General features: G+C 38.4%; 1 protein-coding gene across 2 annotated transcripts; it reads right to left on the reverse strand.

Moving 5' to 3' along the window:
* Positions 1-4,829: 4,829 nt before the first annotated feature.
* On the reverse strand, positions 4,830-14,718 carry LYPD6B (LY6/PLAUR domain containing 6B). Of its 2 annotated transcripts, XM_074828221.1 has the most exons (6): positions 14,656-14,718; positions 12,306-12,377; positions 10,847-11,000; positions 9,628-9,726; positions 8,561-8,691; positions 4,830-7,190 (listed from the first exon to the last, which is right to left on the reverse strand). In XM_074828221.1, the coding sequence occupies exons 3-6, from the start codon at positions 10,959-10,961 to the stop codon at positions 7,026-7,028; spliced, it is 510 nt and encodes a 169-aa protein (XP_074684322.1). In that variant the 5' UTR covers positions 10,962-11,000; positions 12,306-12,377; positions 14,656-14,718; the 3' UTR covers positions 4,830-7,025. The 2 variants fall into 2 exon arrangements, with proteins under 2 accessions (XP_074684322.1, XP_074684323.1); XM_074828222.1 differs by lacking the exons at positions 12,306-12,377; positions 14,656-14,718 and having other exon boundaries at positions 10,847-11,059.
* Positions 14,719-15,932: the final 1,214 nt, after the last annotated feature.

Below are 15,932 nucleotides of genomic sequence, written 5' to 3' on the forward strand. Positions count from 1 at the left end.
TGGCCCAACCCCTCTGCTGTAAGCATGGTTAACTTAGAAGCTACATTAGCTTGCTGAGGACTTTATCCAGGTTAGTTCTGAAAAATCTTTCTGGCCCCCTATTCCAGGGCTTAACTGCTCTCACTGGGAAAAATTTTCTCCTCATGTCTACTCATAGTTGCTGGCACCCAGTCATTTGCACTCTGAAAAATTATTTTCTCCCTGTACTTTACAATAATCAACAGAAGTGGCAATGTTTGTTTCTGATTATTCCCACAAAAGGAAAAAAATAAATCTAAAGAATGCAATATGTTTAAAAGAGAAACCAAGAGGTACTTTGCTATAAGGAGTATATTTAAACTTGCAGCGTTACAACCAGCTGATAACCAAATCAAACTAACAAATTCAATCGATTTGACAATACTTAGTTAATAACCACAAATGGGAGTTCATGCTTCTGTTTATGACAGACTTTCAGATTTATATTCCTTTGCAAACTGGTCACAAATTAAAACGGAACAGTTTGGGATCAACTGTTTTCATCCTTCATTTAGTGTGGGTGTATTGTGGGGACTCTATTCTTACCAAATTCTTTGAATCCTAACCAAAATCGGACATGGTAAAGCCAAAGATCAGTAAGTTTATAACAAGTTTGTGGGATGTAGCCATGTGTAAGATTTTTTTCTTTTTTAGAGTAGGGCAAACATAGAATGGAATCTGTGAAACTAAAACCATGAGGAAACACAATGACAATTTTTAAGACCTAAAACATACATACTTTCTTCAAATGACAGGAGACAGATTTTGTATAAATTCAGTGAAAATAATTGCAAGCAAACTTGTTATTTTTCACTTTCTTTACTATTCTGTTATCCCACCTCCACTCACATATGTACTTTTTACTTAATACAATTCATTTTGCCACAGCATTCCCATCCCAGAACAGCACCACATCACCCTGGTTACAGTGACACAGCTCAAAGGGCAGAGATTAAAAAAACCTTAACAATAAACGCTAAGACTGGGACAAATTAACACAAATGAACTGTGCGATGTGACCTTTAAACCCCTGTATAACAATGTTACCTTTCTTCTTGCATAAATCTATTCAAAAATCTACAGTTTTCCCTTCTTTAACAGCAGCTTAATACAGTACTGACAACAGTGTTAAAAACGACCTTACCAAATCACCATGAAGTTTAAACAATCTAAAATAATGAATTATGAATACTAAATATATTCATTCTTTTACATTCTCCAACCTTCTCCCTCCAACTTACAGCTGGTTTTCTGCATCTCCTTGATTCTTGAAGACAACAGCAGAACAGATGATATTAAAAGTTCATACAAAACACCAGCCATGTACTTTCTGCAGAGAGATAATACAGACTAATTAGTTACCTGGTGCCTGCCCTACTCCTACAGGAGGTTAAATTGTCCTGACCTTTACACCCTTTGCCTGGCTGTTATTTGCCCCAGCTGAGAATCTGACACAGTCTCCATCAAGGTTGTACTGATCTGTAACAGTGCAAACCCTAAAACTATGCCCAGCAACAATACCCTTACCTCACCCTCTGAACTCCACAGCTGACCAGTTTCTTCCTTAGCTGAAAATGGAGGAGATATGAAGACCAGAAAGATCCTCAAGCACTCAGTAAACTGCTCCAGATCATCCTGCCTGAATACACCAACACACAGAACAGTTCCTGAGGTGAAGGGAGCAGGAAATGTGCTCCCCCTGCTCCTTTTAAGAGAGGGCTGCTGGCCTTGTTTTCTTAATTTGAAACACCTGCAAATAGCAAGCACTGTAAAAATCCTGCATATCATACAGGGCTTCTTCTAGAGTCAAGAGATGTTAAACAAGCACATATTTTCTACAGAAATGGCTTTGTGCTCTGAAATACCTATATTTTTACTTTTTTTAAATCTTCTTTTGATGTTATTTGCTACAAATACCTGAAATCGGCATTTTGTCCTGTTTAAATGAGTTGACTGTGTGCTGCTCATTTCCTTAATTTAGAATTTTAACTTCAACCAGGACTTCATTTTTTCTGGTAAGAGGCCAGTGTAGAAGCATATTTCCTGCTTTGAAACTTTTCTGATTAAATGTAAAAGTTTATTTACACTTAAATGCTACAAAACTATACTTAAAATTGCTTTAGTAATGATTACAGCAGTCACATTTTCAGAAATGGAAATGAAATCCAGTTTTCTTCCTGCCTTTTAAATGTCCCTGGGCACAGCATGTCTCTATCAGGATAAATTGTCCTCCGGGAAGAGAGGATTGGCATCGGTAAAGATTCCTTAAGTCGCTGTTGGTGAAAGTCACAGAGGATGAAATTATAAACCATACTGAAGCCATGACAAAATTTAATTTAAACTACGATTTTGCCAGCGTTTCCTTAGCTGTAGCAGGAGTTTAACAAGCAGTCTCCCCAGGACACATAGATGTACACACATTTATTATCCATAATGGTACCTGTGATCTTTTCCTGCACCTCGCAATGTAAAGCCAGGAAAGAAGGGTGGCTCCAATCTAGAAACTGGAATTAAATCCAAGCTGCTGATTTGCAGCACGTGTTTTCAGTTTAGCATATACATGAGAAACCGAGGGGAAGGTGCATCTCTCTTCGCTGGCTCAGGTAGAGCTGAACAGTTTCTCCCTATTACCATTTTCTGACGTGGCAGCGCTCTTCCACATCATTACAAGGGTTCTGACTTATGCGGCCTGGGGAAAAGGGAATCTCCACCCCATGAAAAATGTGACGTCCCTGGAAACAATTACATCAACTGGGAAAGTCAAAATAACAACCCGTCCCCCCCCGCCCGCCCCAGGGCTCAGGTGCTCTCCTGTCGAGGCTTGCAGACCCCCCTTGTCTTTGGTCGCCTGCGCACCCCTCCTACCTTGCTGCACTGGGGATACTTCCTCACCTGCCTCTCAGGGCACTTCCAGCATGTATCTGAAGAGAAAGAGCCTCAGAATCTGCCCTCACTGCAATTTCAGCTCAACAAGTTCCCCAGTGCCAACAACTGCTCTTCTTGTCTTCACAGAAACAAAAGGAATTTTATCTTTTTCACCACGAAGGTTTTCCACCAGCAAATATTTTAGTGTTTTTAATTAAAAGTGCCACTTCTGGAGAAGATTTAGAACAGCAACACAGCAGTAAGAAAGCATCATACAAACCAACACTGAATAGTGAAGAAGTTTTTCTGTATTTAAGCTTTTAAAAATAAATCCTCTATAGACTGTGCAGTGCAATGTAAAAAAAAATTATCATTACACATATCCATCATAAACCGACACTTATCTTTCATCAACCGCACAAACTGATTTACTTGTCATTACTCATGAATTCTTCTCGGGTTTTAAGGGCAACACACGGGGACCATTTTGCCCATGAACGCACCTGAGTTTGGCACCCACTGTTTTTACCCAGTGCCTGCTGTCTCTGGAGATAAACACCTGCCCTGCTCCTGAGTGAGAATACAGTATTTAACATGTTATTGTTGGAAGCTGGATGTACACAGAAGTATTAGCAAACTCATTTCTGCATATAAAGTTAGGGATGTGCTTTTATAGAAAAGTAATTTCCAAAGTTGCGTGGCTAATTTAAGCATCAACAAGTCACACATATTTCAGTTACAACATCTGTGAACCAAAATTGAGATGCATGAAATACCTACATTAGGGAGTGCTGGAAAATTACTTTTCTCAAATCAAATAATACTCCTGTAAGTTCCTCAGTGAGTACTTCAGACAGGTCTCTGAAGAGCAAATATAGCTGATACATGAATCTATTTAATAAAATATAAACATTCTACCATAAATTAATATTAAGATTGCTTATGCAGTCAATCATTAGTCATGCCAAAAGTATGCACTCTGGCGAATTTTAGCAGTATTTTCTCTAATAATCAGCACATACTGCTTTTCCTACAAAGTTAGCACTTAACATTGGCCTAAAAAGCAGCAAATGCTAAAATTGATATTCACTCTTAAATTCTACATTTCTTCAGCCAAGTGCCTATTTGTGCAGCATTAACATTGCATTAACAGCTTTTGCATATTCATTTTTACAGAAACAACAGCCCTAAACTTTGCAATAACAAAGGTATTGACGTATCAAGATGACTAGAACTCATCCTTAATATCCTCCAGAATTGGAATTCTATTATGCTAAAAAATAAAACCTTTGGCAACACCAAATCCTTTCATATACCCAGGTTGCTATCTTTATTGTTAATTTTAAAAAGATTACAATTAAAATCCAGCATACTGTTTTCGCACTTCAGTGGAATTGTTCAATTTTATTTTTTGTTTTACTCCAAACAATTCTTTACCAAATGCATTAGGTATTTAAATTACAAGCAGATTTCTTAATTTTCAGTATGGCAAACAGGGAAAAAAAAATAAATTCAGTTCAACCAAGAAAAACAAACACATGGAGATCTCCCCTCCCAAAAGGTCTTTTGGCAGCTGCAGAGAACCTGCAGCCCATTTCTCTGTGCCTCAGTCCTCCCTCTGGGCAGCTCTCCAGGGTCTCCCTGGCACTCCCAAAAGCTCTGGAATGGCATTTGCAGTGTAAACAAATGTCAGCACTTAGATTATTGTAAATTATTTACAGTAAACTCATATAAGACTATAGGGCACTTTAAGGCCTTGTTAAGATTGCAGTAATTATTCCCAGAAACTGAATTATGGGAGCACCTAGTCCTTAGAGGCAAAACCAGGAAACAAAACCTGAAATGTGGAAGACAACTTGCTTCCACTTTACTAAGGAATTCCCCGTTGAGCAGAGAGCAAACCTGGAATGATTTTCCCACAAAAAAAAGTTCAAGTACTCTGTAGATCATGTAGCAAAAAGATGTTTAATGATGAAAAACACTGAATGTGCTTGTTGCTATGTCCGACAGGAAGATTAGTACTATAGATATGTTACCTAGGGATGATCACTGAACAAAGTAAAAACTTCCTTAAAACATCCGCAGCATCTTGGCCCGTCGCGTGGCACAGCGCTTGGAAAACCTTGACTTAGACAGCAAGAACTATTTTGCGTTGGCAAGGAAAAAGCGTTTTCGTCCAATTTTTGTAACTACGCAATTGCCTGTCAACAAATCACAGACTGACTTTTAGACATAGTTATATATTCTAAAAACATTGTGTGGGCAATTTTAGAATGTAAACAAAACCCAAAACATTTCAAAATCTGTTTTTCTGATTTAGACTAAACTGCTAGTCTAAATACATTTAGTGACATAAAATAGCACATAATTAAGTCAACATTTATGTAAAAAAATCCCAATTTATAGTTACTTGAATTTTTCAGAGAACAGTTTTGAATCTCTTTTTAAGAGTAAGTTTTAATGATCCGTCCTTCCTGAAAAATATTTCAACAGTTAATCGTAATTTTAACCATCTCAATTAAGATGAGAAAAAGCCACTAGAAAAAGATCAGAACAATCTATCTTATTCATAATCAAATCAGTATATGCATAAATGAATAAAATAGTTTAGAAGAAGAAAAAAGTGAAATGCAATTCTTCAGCCTTGCTAGGTTGAACCCTTAGTGGTGCTGCAATACCTTAGGCTGTCAGGGAAAGTTTATGAAAATGGTGGGGAGTTGGAAGAAACACAACTGGGCAAACAGGAGCAGCTGAAATTTGTTAGGATTTTGGGTCACATAAAACCATACTGAGAAATCATGTAGCATCAGTACCTGCTGGTCTCTACAATCAGGGCATCTGCAGTGCAAAGAGCATCTGCATTAATTATGCTACCAACACAGACACTAAGTCTGACCTATCAAAGACTGTGTTTAGGCCAGTCTATACCAGCTCGATCTATCAGAGCCCTGGAAAGCACTGTTTGGCATTAGAAGGGTCAGAAGTTCACAGAAGCAGCTTATTTATGCTGGTCTGCATCCCAAGGTTTACATAGGAAAACAAGGAAGGTTTCAGTACATCGAACTGTAATCAAATCTCTATTATTTGTTATCTAAAAGATAAGGAGTCATATAATCAAACTATGCAAATAAACCTCATTAAACCCCCCCTATACTGTAATGAAAAATAGAATCTTGGCCCAAACTTTTCAAATAATGGGGGTGGCAAAGCTGCCTAACAATGATATCCAGAGGCCTGGGAAGATCCATCAAAGACAATAATACTTCTGGGAGAAACTTCTGCAAATCAAGAGAAACCACAGTAGACTTCTCTCCTTATTTACACCAAATGCCCACTTACAATTTTTATGATAATGTAGCTGCTTGACTTTAGCTGCAATTTCAAAGTCATGTTATTACCACCACTTTGCAAGAAAATAATCCCTTTGAGGCTGGGGTGGGGGGGGGGAGGAATTCTGATTTAGGTGCTCAAACAGTTCACCGTTTTTAGACAGAAATTCTACATAATTTTGCACTGGTTTAAAATCTGAGTGTGAGACAACACTTTACAGAAGATATAAGTATTAACTTGTATGATTTCCAATAAAAATGATAGCTCTGATCAAAACAGAAAAAAAAAAATCTCTCGTATATGTTCTCTATGAAAACCATAACTAAAGATAAGCTTAAATAACACCTGTTGATCAAGACAAGAAACTCCGTGTTATTTATGCACAATGAAAAACAGTTTAAAAACAGTTTCCATGGAGGTACCTGTTGGCACATTGTCCATCGAAAGTTCCTTTTTACCTCACCTGGGAAAATGATTGTCTACAGACACGTTTCTCTGTTCAAAAAACACGCCAAGCGTATGTGCATTTTCGTCATAAAATAATGAATTATAATAACTTGAGTTCACTCCACTGCCTGGTCAACCGTGGGTTGGGTGTGTTTTTTTACAAAAATACTGCAGGTCATACGAAGTATCTTCACTAAAATATCCAAGGGCTTCATGACGTACACTTGTCTTTCCACTGTCCCTTACATTTTCTGTAATTAAGAAGTATCAGTGATTTCTCCTTGCACATAATGCAACAGTCTTCTTTGAGGTTCTTGCAGCCCACAGAAAGGCGGATCAAGCAGATCTAACGGGAGGGCGCTGCGTCACGACAACGCGATCATCACGACCGACACAAGCACTGCAACGTTGACTGTCCTCCTGCTGCCATCCGATGTTCTCCGGGCGTGCAATACAGCAAATACTGCATTTGTGTGATTGGTTGGTATTTCTACGTTGCAAATCATGCCTTCGCAGCAAGAAACGCATTCCTGTTGAGAAAAAGGAGATCACTGGACGTCAGGTAATTCAGCCGTGGCTTTTAGAGATGTATGTTCTTTCAACTGGTTGCAAAGGTTACAACTAAACGGACCCAAGGCAGCAGTTGGAGCATATAAGCTACAACTTCTCTTCCAAACCATGCAGCACAGCCTTCCTAGAGTAACTCATCCCCCAGTACTTTCACTGGGCTTCGAAACCACGATGTGATGCAACACAGCCATGTTAGCTGTGCTGACAAGATCACTAACGTTGCAGAAAATAGGGGCAACTTTCCACCACTTTCCCCTTCTAACACATGAGCTAAAAACATGCATTTGAATGTTTCAACTTTCAGCTTTTTAAGTTAAAAAATTCTGACTGTAAAAACTCTGCTCCTGTTTATTTTTCCCCTCAAGCTTTTGTATTCAGTGTAGCTTTGCATGCTGAACTTCAGACTTGCTTTTTTCAGTTTTCTAGTGCCACAGAACCATTGACACAGCTGATTTTCAGGAGGGAATCTGAAAATAATTTTCCTTACTTGACACTCCTTGCTAGAAGAGCCAACAGAATGCCAATTTTTATCTAATCTGAAGGCACAAGATCTCTTCTGAGATGCAGCAGAAGGCAGGCTGCATAGTGATTTCATGCCCTCAGTCCACCAAAACCTGTTGAAATCAATGGAAATTGGTTCAGATAACATACAGAACCTTTTATATTTAACATGGATGTGGCCTGCTTCGTTTTTGTGTCTGAAATCTTTTATGTTAAAACTAACATAACTATGCTTCTCAACTATTAAGGAATTAGTGGATGATACTTTACTGCAGTGAATACTTTGGTGGGATATGCTTGATCATTAAGAATAAACTCTTACCAAGGATCCCAAGGACAAGAGAAGACAGCAGTTCTAGCTTTTTGTCATGGCAAAGCTCAGTTGTACCTTGCTGAAGAGCATGCCCTTTGTGGCCAAATAGTCTTGCTCAGTGGACTGTGCAGTGTCCCCCAAGCTACGGTATGCAGAGACATGATTGGAATACCTCAATCCCGGGACGGCTCGCCCAAGGGCGGGTTGTGTAGCCCACCCAGGCACCTTACTCAGAACTCAGAAGCCAAGGCCCATGCGTTGGGTACGTGCTAGCAATGCCCCAAGAAAACTCAGGTGTTTCTTTAGAAGCTGTTCCTACATCCTGTCACACAGCAACACAAATAGGAAAGTAGGAAGAAGCGGGTAGTCATGCTTCTGCTGCAGAAATTTGAGTTCTATTGTTAAATGCTGCAGAGTGTAGCTTGGCACATCCTCTTCAGCTCAGCAGGAAAAACAAGTACTGAAATGCAAACCTCAAAACCAGCGTGCTGCTCTTACACAAAGAGTAGTGCTTACTGTGTGGCCACTTTCCCTGTGATGGTGGCAGCCTACAAAATGGCATTCTTCTCTGGTAGCACATTTTTTGGTGACTGATGTGCTCTTCCCATGGTCTGTGAAGAGATGAACTGTCAAACAGTACTGAGTACCTACAAAATAAAATTTAAAATGTGTATTTGCATCAAGTATGTGTTCTTTTACAGGGGTTAAAAACTTCACACAATTTAGCAAAATATTCCCATTAAAATGACTTACTTTGGCTGTATAAAGCCATTTTTCTACTTGATCAAAATACCATTTAGCAAGAAAGTAATTACTGATGAAATCTTAAGATTAACTGACTGTTCAATCCTCCAGAAAGGCTGCTATCATTTAAACTACTTATTAGCACTATAATCTACACATTTATCTTTCATTCTCTACTCTTTTTTTGCAGCACATTCTTGCTTTCTTTGTTTTGGACATATTTCCTCATTCCTCTAGTTTATTTCTTCCCCTTTCCCACTGTTACTATGAATATCACTGCAAAGAAAAATGAGGAAACATACTTTCATTCCTTTTTCTCTCATTCTCTCATACAAGTGTGATCTCTAGTCATTCAGGTCTTGCTGCTCACAAGCAAGCCTATAGCCTAGAGAGATCATTATATCTTGGGATGGTATCCAAAAGGAAGGGGATAAGGCTACAGAGACAATTCTGAAGTGTTTTTAGACAACATCTTTAAAATTAATTCCTAGGAAGCACATAGCTATATATATACACCCACAAACCATATATAATTAACTAATATAGTATTGATATATTGATAACGCATTAATTACTATATTAATAACTTATTGTTACATATATAAAATTTTTTATACATATTAGATATAAATAATTTTTCACTGTTGCTTTGCACTTCGAAATGGTCAAAATATTCACTTCAGCAGAAATCGTATGACGTGTACTACTAACAACATAACTGAGGGCACCGCTGTGTTGGCATGTTAATTCTATTCAGTTAAGACTTCTACAAGATGTCTGAGTCAGGGAGAAGCAAATTTAACTATCAGAAAAAATCTCCTTAGTACAGACGCACTTACTTTCAGGACACCATCTATCTTCAGCCCATCTGTTACAGTTGTAATTGTCCGCTGCATTATCACAAGTAAAGCACTTAAAACTGTTTGGAAATGGAGTGGCTTTAAAAGTATTAAAATATTGTGAGTTTGCAAGCATTAAGAAAGAAAAATATTCAAAATAATACTGTCAGTGCTTGTACACACATCTACTTACAAAAATATATTACATACATTTACATATTTTCAATGATACATCACTGTTAGACAAATAAAACCCACGAAACAAGTTTTGTAGAAAGCTTTTACATTTTTAACTTGTTTTGCTATGCCTGAACTTTAAAACATCTCCTCCTGTTTTCTCACAATCCAAAATACCATTTAAGTAGTGGTGGGAAAAACAGGAGAGAACATCTTACATATATGCACATGATACTACATCCGCATGTATGTTTGTGTAGATACACAATCTCCATTTAAATGGCTTTTGATTCTTTTGATGAAAAAACTACATCTTCAAACCAGCTTCAGATCTTGATCTCCAACTCTGAAGAAGTTTGATCCCTCTGACAAAGGGATCAAGAGGACTACTTTGAAATCTTATTTACATTATATAAAAATATAAATGATTTTAAGGTGCGCAGTTCCCTAGATGCACATATATACACCTATTATATCTAGCTGTCCTGTTTTAATGATACATATAATGAAAATCTTCTCCCCTTAAATGAAGGGATAGAACACCTCTGATGCTAGATAAGAGGCAAAAAAATGGATGCTATTAGTGACAACTGGCTTCACAGGTCTCACAAGGTTTTTAATTACCTTCAGTTTGAATTAATTGCATACAGCACACCTATTCTTTCCCTTACAAAAAGCCCAACAAGATAAAAGACAAAAACATCTGTTCTGTATTTGTTATGAGAAACCCACTGCTTAATTTACTCTGTAGGAAGACATTTCAGAGACAGAAAAACATAATAAAAGCACTTAAAATGTGAAAGCCCTCATGCACTCTGTAATTTAGCAATGCATGCAATTGTTTGTTTTAATTCAGTCATCTTATAAAATTTTAGAGATAAACTGCTGTGGGTCGAAAAGCAGAAGTTTTATTTTAAACTTTTTATCCTTCATGTTTGAAGAAGACAAACACCTAAAAAACAAATGATTGAAAGAATATGGCAATTAACTAAAATGTTAAGCTACTACTGCATACCCAGGAAAAGCATAACTGTATACTTACGGTCTAGTGGAGGTCTCACATTGTAAAAGTTGATGTTCTCAGCTGAAACCCACTTTCCTGAAAGGATGAGGAATGGAAGAAAGGCTCCAGCCAGCATGTGATAGAATAAAAACATGCTGAGTATTATTGTACATGAAAAGCAAAACTCTTAGGCCTAGGATAGAAAGGGAACACATTATTTAGGGGGAATCATAAAGAACTGAGCATGTAGAACAATAAATTTCCTACGAACTACTCCCGAAGCCTTGAAAATTCAGTCCGTAGATCTATACTGTGAAGATGGCTAATGCAAGCAAGCACGCAATGATGAACAATGCAAAGCTGAGCAGTTACTGCCTTCTGCTGGCCAGGATCCTGTACAGAGCACTTAAATTTCCGCAGACTTAAAAAAAGTTAACGTTATTTCTTGAATCTGTTTGTCCTTCTAAGCAATGCCAATTTTATAGATTCCTTGTAAACATTCCTAAAAATCAACACCAAAACTGAGCTCCTTTCCATCCTACTCGAAAGGCACAGAATTACAATACCATTAAAGAAAGCAAAATGCAGAAAAATGTAATTTTTAACACCAACAGCCTAGAACCCAAGACCAATTGATTATCAGCTGTAGATCAATGTATGTCTATTGACTTCAGATAAGCTACACCATCTGAATTGTAAGTGCACTTACCAGTGGCACAGCATTAAAGATCAAGAGTGTAAGTTAGATTTATTTCTTTTTAAAGTGTATACCAAGGAAACGCTAAGGAAGATGCCTGGTGATGGTACACAAGTTCTGGAGAACTGCAAAGCAGAACGTTCAGAGAGAGGAGATACATGCTTTGGGCATCCTCTGCACATTTATTGGGCGCTCCCTAGGTACTTTGGTGAGGCTTTATAGAGAAGAACTAATCAATGATCGTTTTGGTCAGTTTGATATTTAGCTGTACACCCATACATACACACACACACAGAGGTATGTATGGCGAATCGCAGTGACACTGGAGACCTAGTTCAGATACTAAAAAGCAGAATCAGCTCAAATGGCACTCCGCCCATGCAAATCCCCAGCAGGAGAAACAAGCCTGAGTGGAGGCTCCCACCAAACCAGAGATGTTGCTCTGGGCTGCCAAGTGCATTCAGTCAGAAATCTCTCTGCACATCCCCATGTAGACGTACACAACGCCTGCACAGGAAGCTCTGAACGCATCCAAGCACTGAACTGAAAATGGTACTCAAGACCATGGCAGAGAAGTCAAAGGATTTCCTTCTTTTTCCTGTTGGTTTATTTGTTTTGCTTTGGTTTTTTTTTCCAGTTGACACAGTCAGGAATTATTTGAAAGACAGTTTTGCCAACACACCCATCAACACAAAGTTCAACTTTATGCATTGGGAGTTTAGCCATCCTGCTTAAGATTTGTTTTTTAAATCATGGCTTTATGAATATATTTCAGCAGATACTGAGAAAGCCACAGCATACCTCTACCTGCAGTGCACCTCCAAGACTATTTCCTGTGGATGGTCCAGATTTCTTCTGACTATAGCCCAGGATCTAAAGAAGGATTAAGAAGAAGAATCCGTGGAAAACAAACAGCAACTGCTCATCATAATTCTGTCCTGAAGGAACTAATTAGCTGAAACACCATATGTACTTATTTATACTGAAAAATAAAATCGAAACCTAGAAGTCTGGTGGTTTTTATAACAAAACATCCAAAGAAGTACCTGAACTACACCGTGTGGCTCTGCCTCACTGAGTGCTCTTCTACTGCAGAAAAACAAATTCCTTCCTTCCTGTGAGTCATTTGTCTTTTATGACATTGGGGTAAGACAAAAAGTGAAGCAATGAGACTACTCAGTCCTTCCATGAGGATGAGTTTACTTCTCTTGCAAGGGAAAAACATTATTCAGGCAATGACCTGGGCAGGACCAGACTATACCAGATGAATATGTATTTCACACTCTAGACGTATCCAAACTTTCCACACATGCTACGACCAAAATAGAAGCACTAATCAGCAGCAAGGTAACCTAAAAGAGCAAAGACTATCATCAGCCTCCAGATTAGAGGTTATTAGCAAGCTATGAAGTAAACAGGTCACCCACAGTTCATTCCTTACTGAAAGAGAAACACAAAAATATTGGCCAAATCCCTAAGACCACTGCAAAATCCCAAATAAATCTAAACCATAGTTACAGTTCTCTCCAATTCAGCACACGGTATAGGAACCGTGATATTCTGCAGCATTAAAGAAGGGTTGTTTATAACCTGCTTGACTTGTCCCACAAACACATACTCGAGGTGCGCATTTCAAATGTACCCGTAGTTTTAGTGGGGTTTTTTTCATTTGTGGAGAGACAAACCTGTGCATCATGACTGGATGCTTTTCCGCTGACAAGTCAACACACACCACGTTCTGTCACTGAGCTGTTGCCTCCAAAGTCTATTTCATGATCTTTTAATATTTTCCAAGACAGAGCAGCAGAAGGTGGCATTAGCCAGCATAGGAGAAAGGGAAGAGAGGAGACAGTGCTGCTACTACAATTCCTGAATGAGCCAACATTCTATCCAACTTAATTTCTCCCTCCTCTAGCATTCTTAGCTCTATCAGTTTACGTTGGAGACATCTCTCCCTCAAGTTCCTTCTGTTACACACAATTCATTTTAACGTTACTGCCTAACCTCCCCATCCTTTATAATCCATATCTAAGATTCTTCAAATCAATTTTTGCTCACAAATAGCCCTGTGTCAAGAGGTGACAGAATTTCTATTTCAGCTAAGAAATTTCTTCTCTTCATAGACAATAATTCCCTGTATTATCCCATCCCACTCTTCTGCTTTAAGGTATTTTGGATCAGGTTTCCATGACCTAACCAAGAGAAGGAAGTGCACCAAACCCCTTCATTAATACCATAACCATTATTCTGAATGAGTTGAAGAGTTAAAGTCAATGTAATAACAAAGTGTCACAGGTACTGGAAGCAAAATACATTAGAATAATTTCTACAAAATGATACTTTCCATGAAAATAGCCAACCTGAGCAAAAATTAGCAACTAAAGATGCACAAAGGCTAACTTAAGAGATCTTTGTTTCCCACACAGAGGAGAATTCTTACATGGTGATTTAAAAACAAAAATATCCTCAAAGCACAGAATATCACAATTATGCACAATTGAATTAGCCAGCTCTTCAGTAATGTCCTCTTTTTCTGATGTAGAAGACACATCCCTCCTGTCACTCTGTTTACAGGTTGTCCTTTCCCATGGGTATCTCCTGTCAGGCATCACTGGAGTCCAAACGCAGAACGACGAGATGCTTGGTCTGACTCAGTACAGCCCCTCATTTTTACATTCACCCCATTTATCCCACTAGCTGCAGAAAGAGGTTACAGCTACTTTTAACAGCACGGTGGAATTTTACTCTGCTGAGCCACCTTTCCCTACCTCCCCCTGCTCAGTCTTTCCACTCGGAGGCAGAGAGAGGCAAGGGGATGGCACAGCCAGTAATGCTGCACTAAACCACGCCTGTTCAGACGCGCCTCCTACCTGTCCCAGGATAAACTGGACCCCAAGCCCTGGGAGGGAGTGACACAGCAATCCTTCAGCACCATCACAATCCCTGCATCCTTTGCTAGGACACCAGAAAGTGTCCTTACATGCAGAATTAACTACCAGCTCAAAATCAGAACCTCTACATATTTAATTTTATGAAAATAATTTGTTTTAAAAAGTACAGAAACTGGTCTCAATGTGTGGAGTTAAAAAGACAGTAACTCAAGTACAAGTAGGTACCAATTTTCAATTTTCCAATTCCTGATCCTAGTTACCTTGCTTGTGTCCCTGGACAATCAGGGATCCAGTGTTCACTACTCCAATGTGGCAGTACCGGGCCCTTAACGCGCACAGGCTGCTTGGGCACTGCTGCTAAGAGTAGGAGAAGAATCCTTGTGCCTCTAGTGCCAACATCCTTCTTCACGGTTCCCTCGCAAAATAGCTCTATTTATGGCCTTTGATTAGCACAAGGAAGTTACTTTTAAACTGGCAAGCCAGTTTTAATCAAAGTTCAGTGTATTTCAGGCAGCTCAATAGCATTTAATTCTTTCTATTTTACTCTGTAGGAAGATAGGGTATTGAATCATTTCAGTGCATAACAGCTGCAAAATTTATCTTCTTAACATGTATCTTCTGCAGTTTCTACTAGATTGAGGAAAATTTGCCTTTATGGGGAGACTGGTCTGTAACTTGATCTGATGCACCTGGATAGCAAATAAAAGGCACAATTACACTTGTGCCAACTTTCCTCAAATTCAAGCTCTCTTCTGCTCCCCTCCCCCAAGTTCCTATTGCTTTCCCCAGAGAAGCTCAGGCCAAATGGAAAATTTTAGAGAATATAAATACAAAAAAGCTGGTCTTCAGTTGGTGTAAAGCACAGTAAAATGACCTCACAATTTGCTGTAGTCAAAGGTGTCCCTGTTTGCTAACCAGGCCAATAAATAATGGATGTTGTCTGACGTAGTCTTAGTTACACAGCTGCACCAGAAGTCATTCTCAAATGAAATAGGAAAATATTGGCAAAAAAATGGCTTTCATATCTTAGCCAAAATCTTTAAAATGCTTATTTTCTTCATAGTCTCTTATCTCTGTTATGCTTTCATATAATATTATCTAGTAGCATGAGTAAACATTCATTATGCCCAATTAGGAACTCTCATTAATGAAGGGAAAAAAAAAAACCTGTCACAATACAGAGATTAACTTATATAAACAAGAGCAAACATGGAGCTTTCCTGGGGTGAGGGAAGAAAACCCAAGAGGGAAGGGCTGTTAATGTATGCTCTGTAAAGAACTTGTGACTAAAGCACATTTCAAGAAAACAATGAGGAATACAATGGCTAAAATAATTAATATATTCCAGAAGGTTTTAATGTTTATCTAGCAGTGTGTAATAGAAGAGTAGGAAGCAGCGTGCTTGATTTCTGATTTTAATAAAATTCAAGTCTGTCTACATTGTTTTTCCTGGCAGACTCCGTGGAGGATTAGCAGATTTAACATCAGATATAGAATGCAAATGAAACTTCCTCCTGTCATTTAGTAAGCAATTTTC

This window comes from Strix aluco, chromosome 6 (genome assembly GCF_031877795.1).
Source record: "Strix aluco isolate bStrAlu1 chromosome 6, bStrAlu1.hap1, whole genome shotgun sequence".
Classification (NCBI taxonomy): domain Eukaryota; kingdom Metazoa; phylum Chordata; class Aves; order Strigiformes; family Strigidae; genus Strix; species Strix aluco.

Bases quoted from the DNA above. Each gene is read 5' to 3' on its own strand.
- LYPD6B (XM_074828221.1), bottom strand. From the start codon at position 10,961: ATGTTTTTATTCTATCACATGCTGGCTGGAGCCTTTCTTCCATTCCTC. The intron at 9,727-10,846 runs GTAAGTATACAG...ATACTTTTAAAG, and splicing joins TGTGAGACCTCCACTAGACC to CCACTCCATTTCCAAACAGT. The intron at 8,692-9,627 runs GTAAGTGCGTCT...TTTATTTTGTAG, and splicing joins AGATAGATGGTGTCCTGAAA to GTACTCAGTACTGTTTGACA.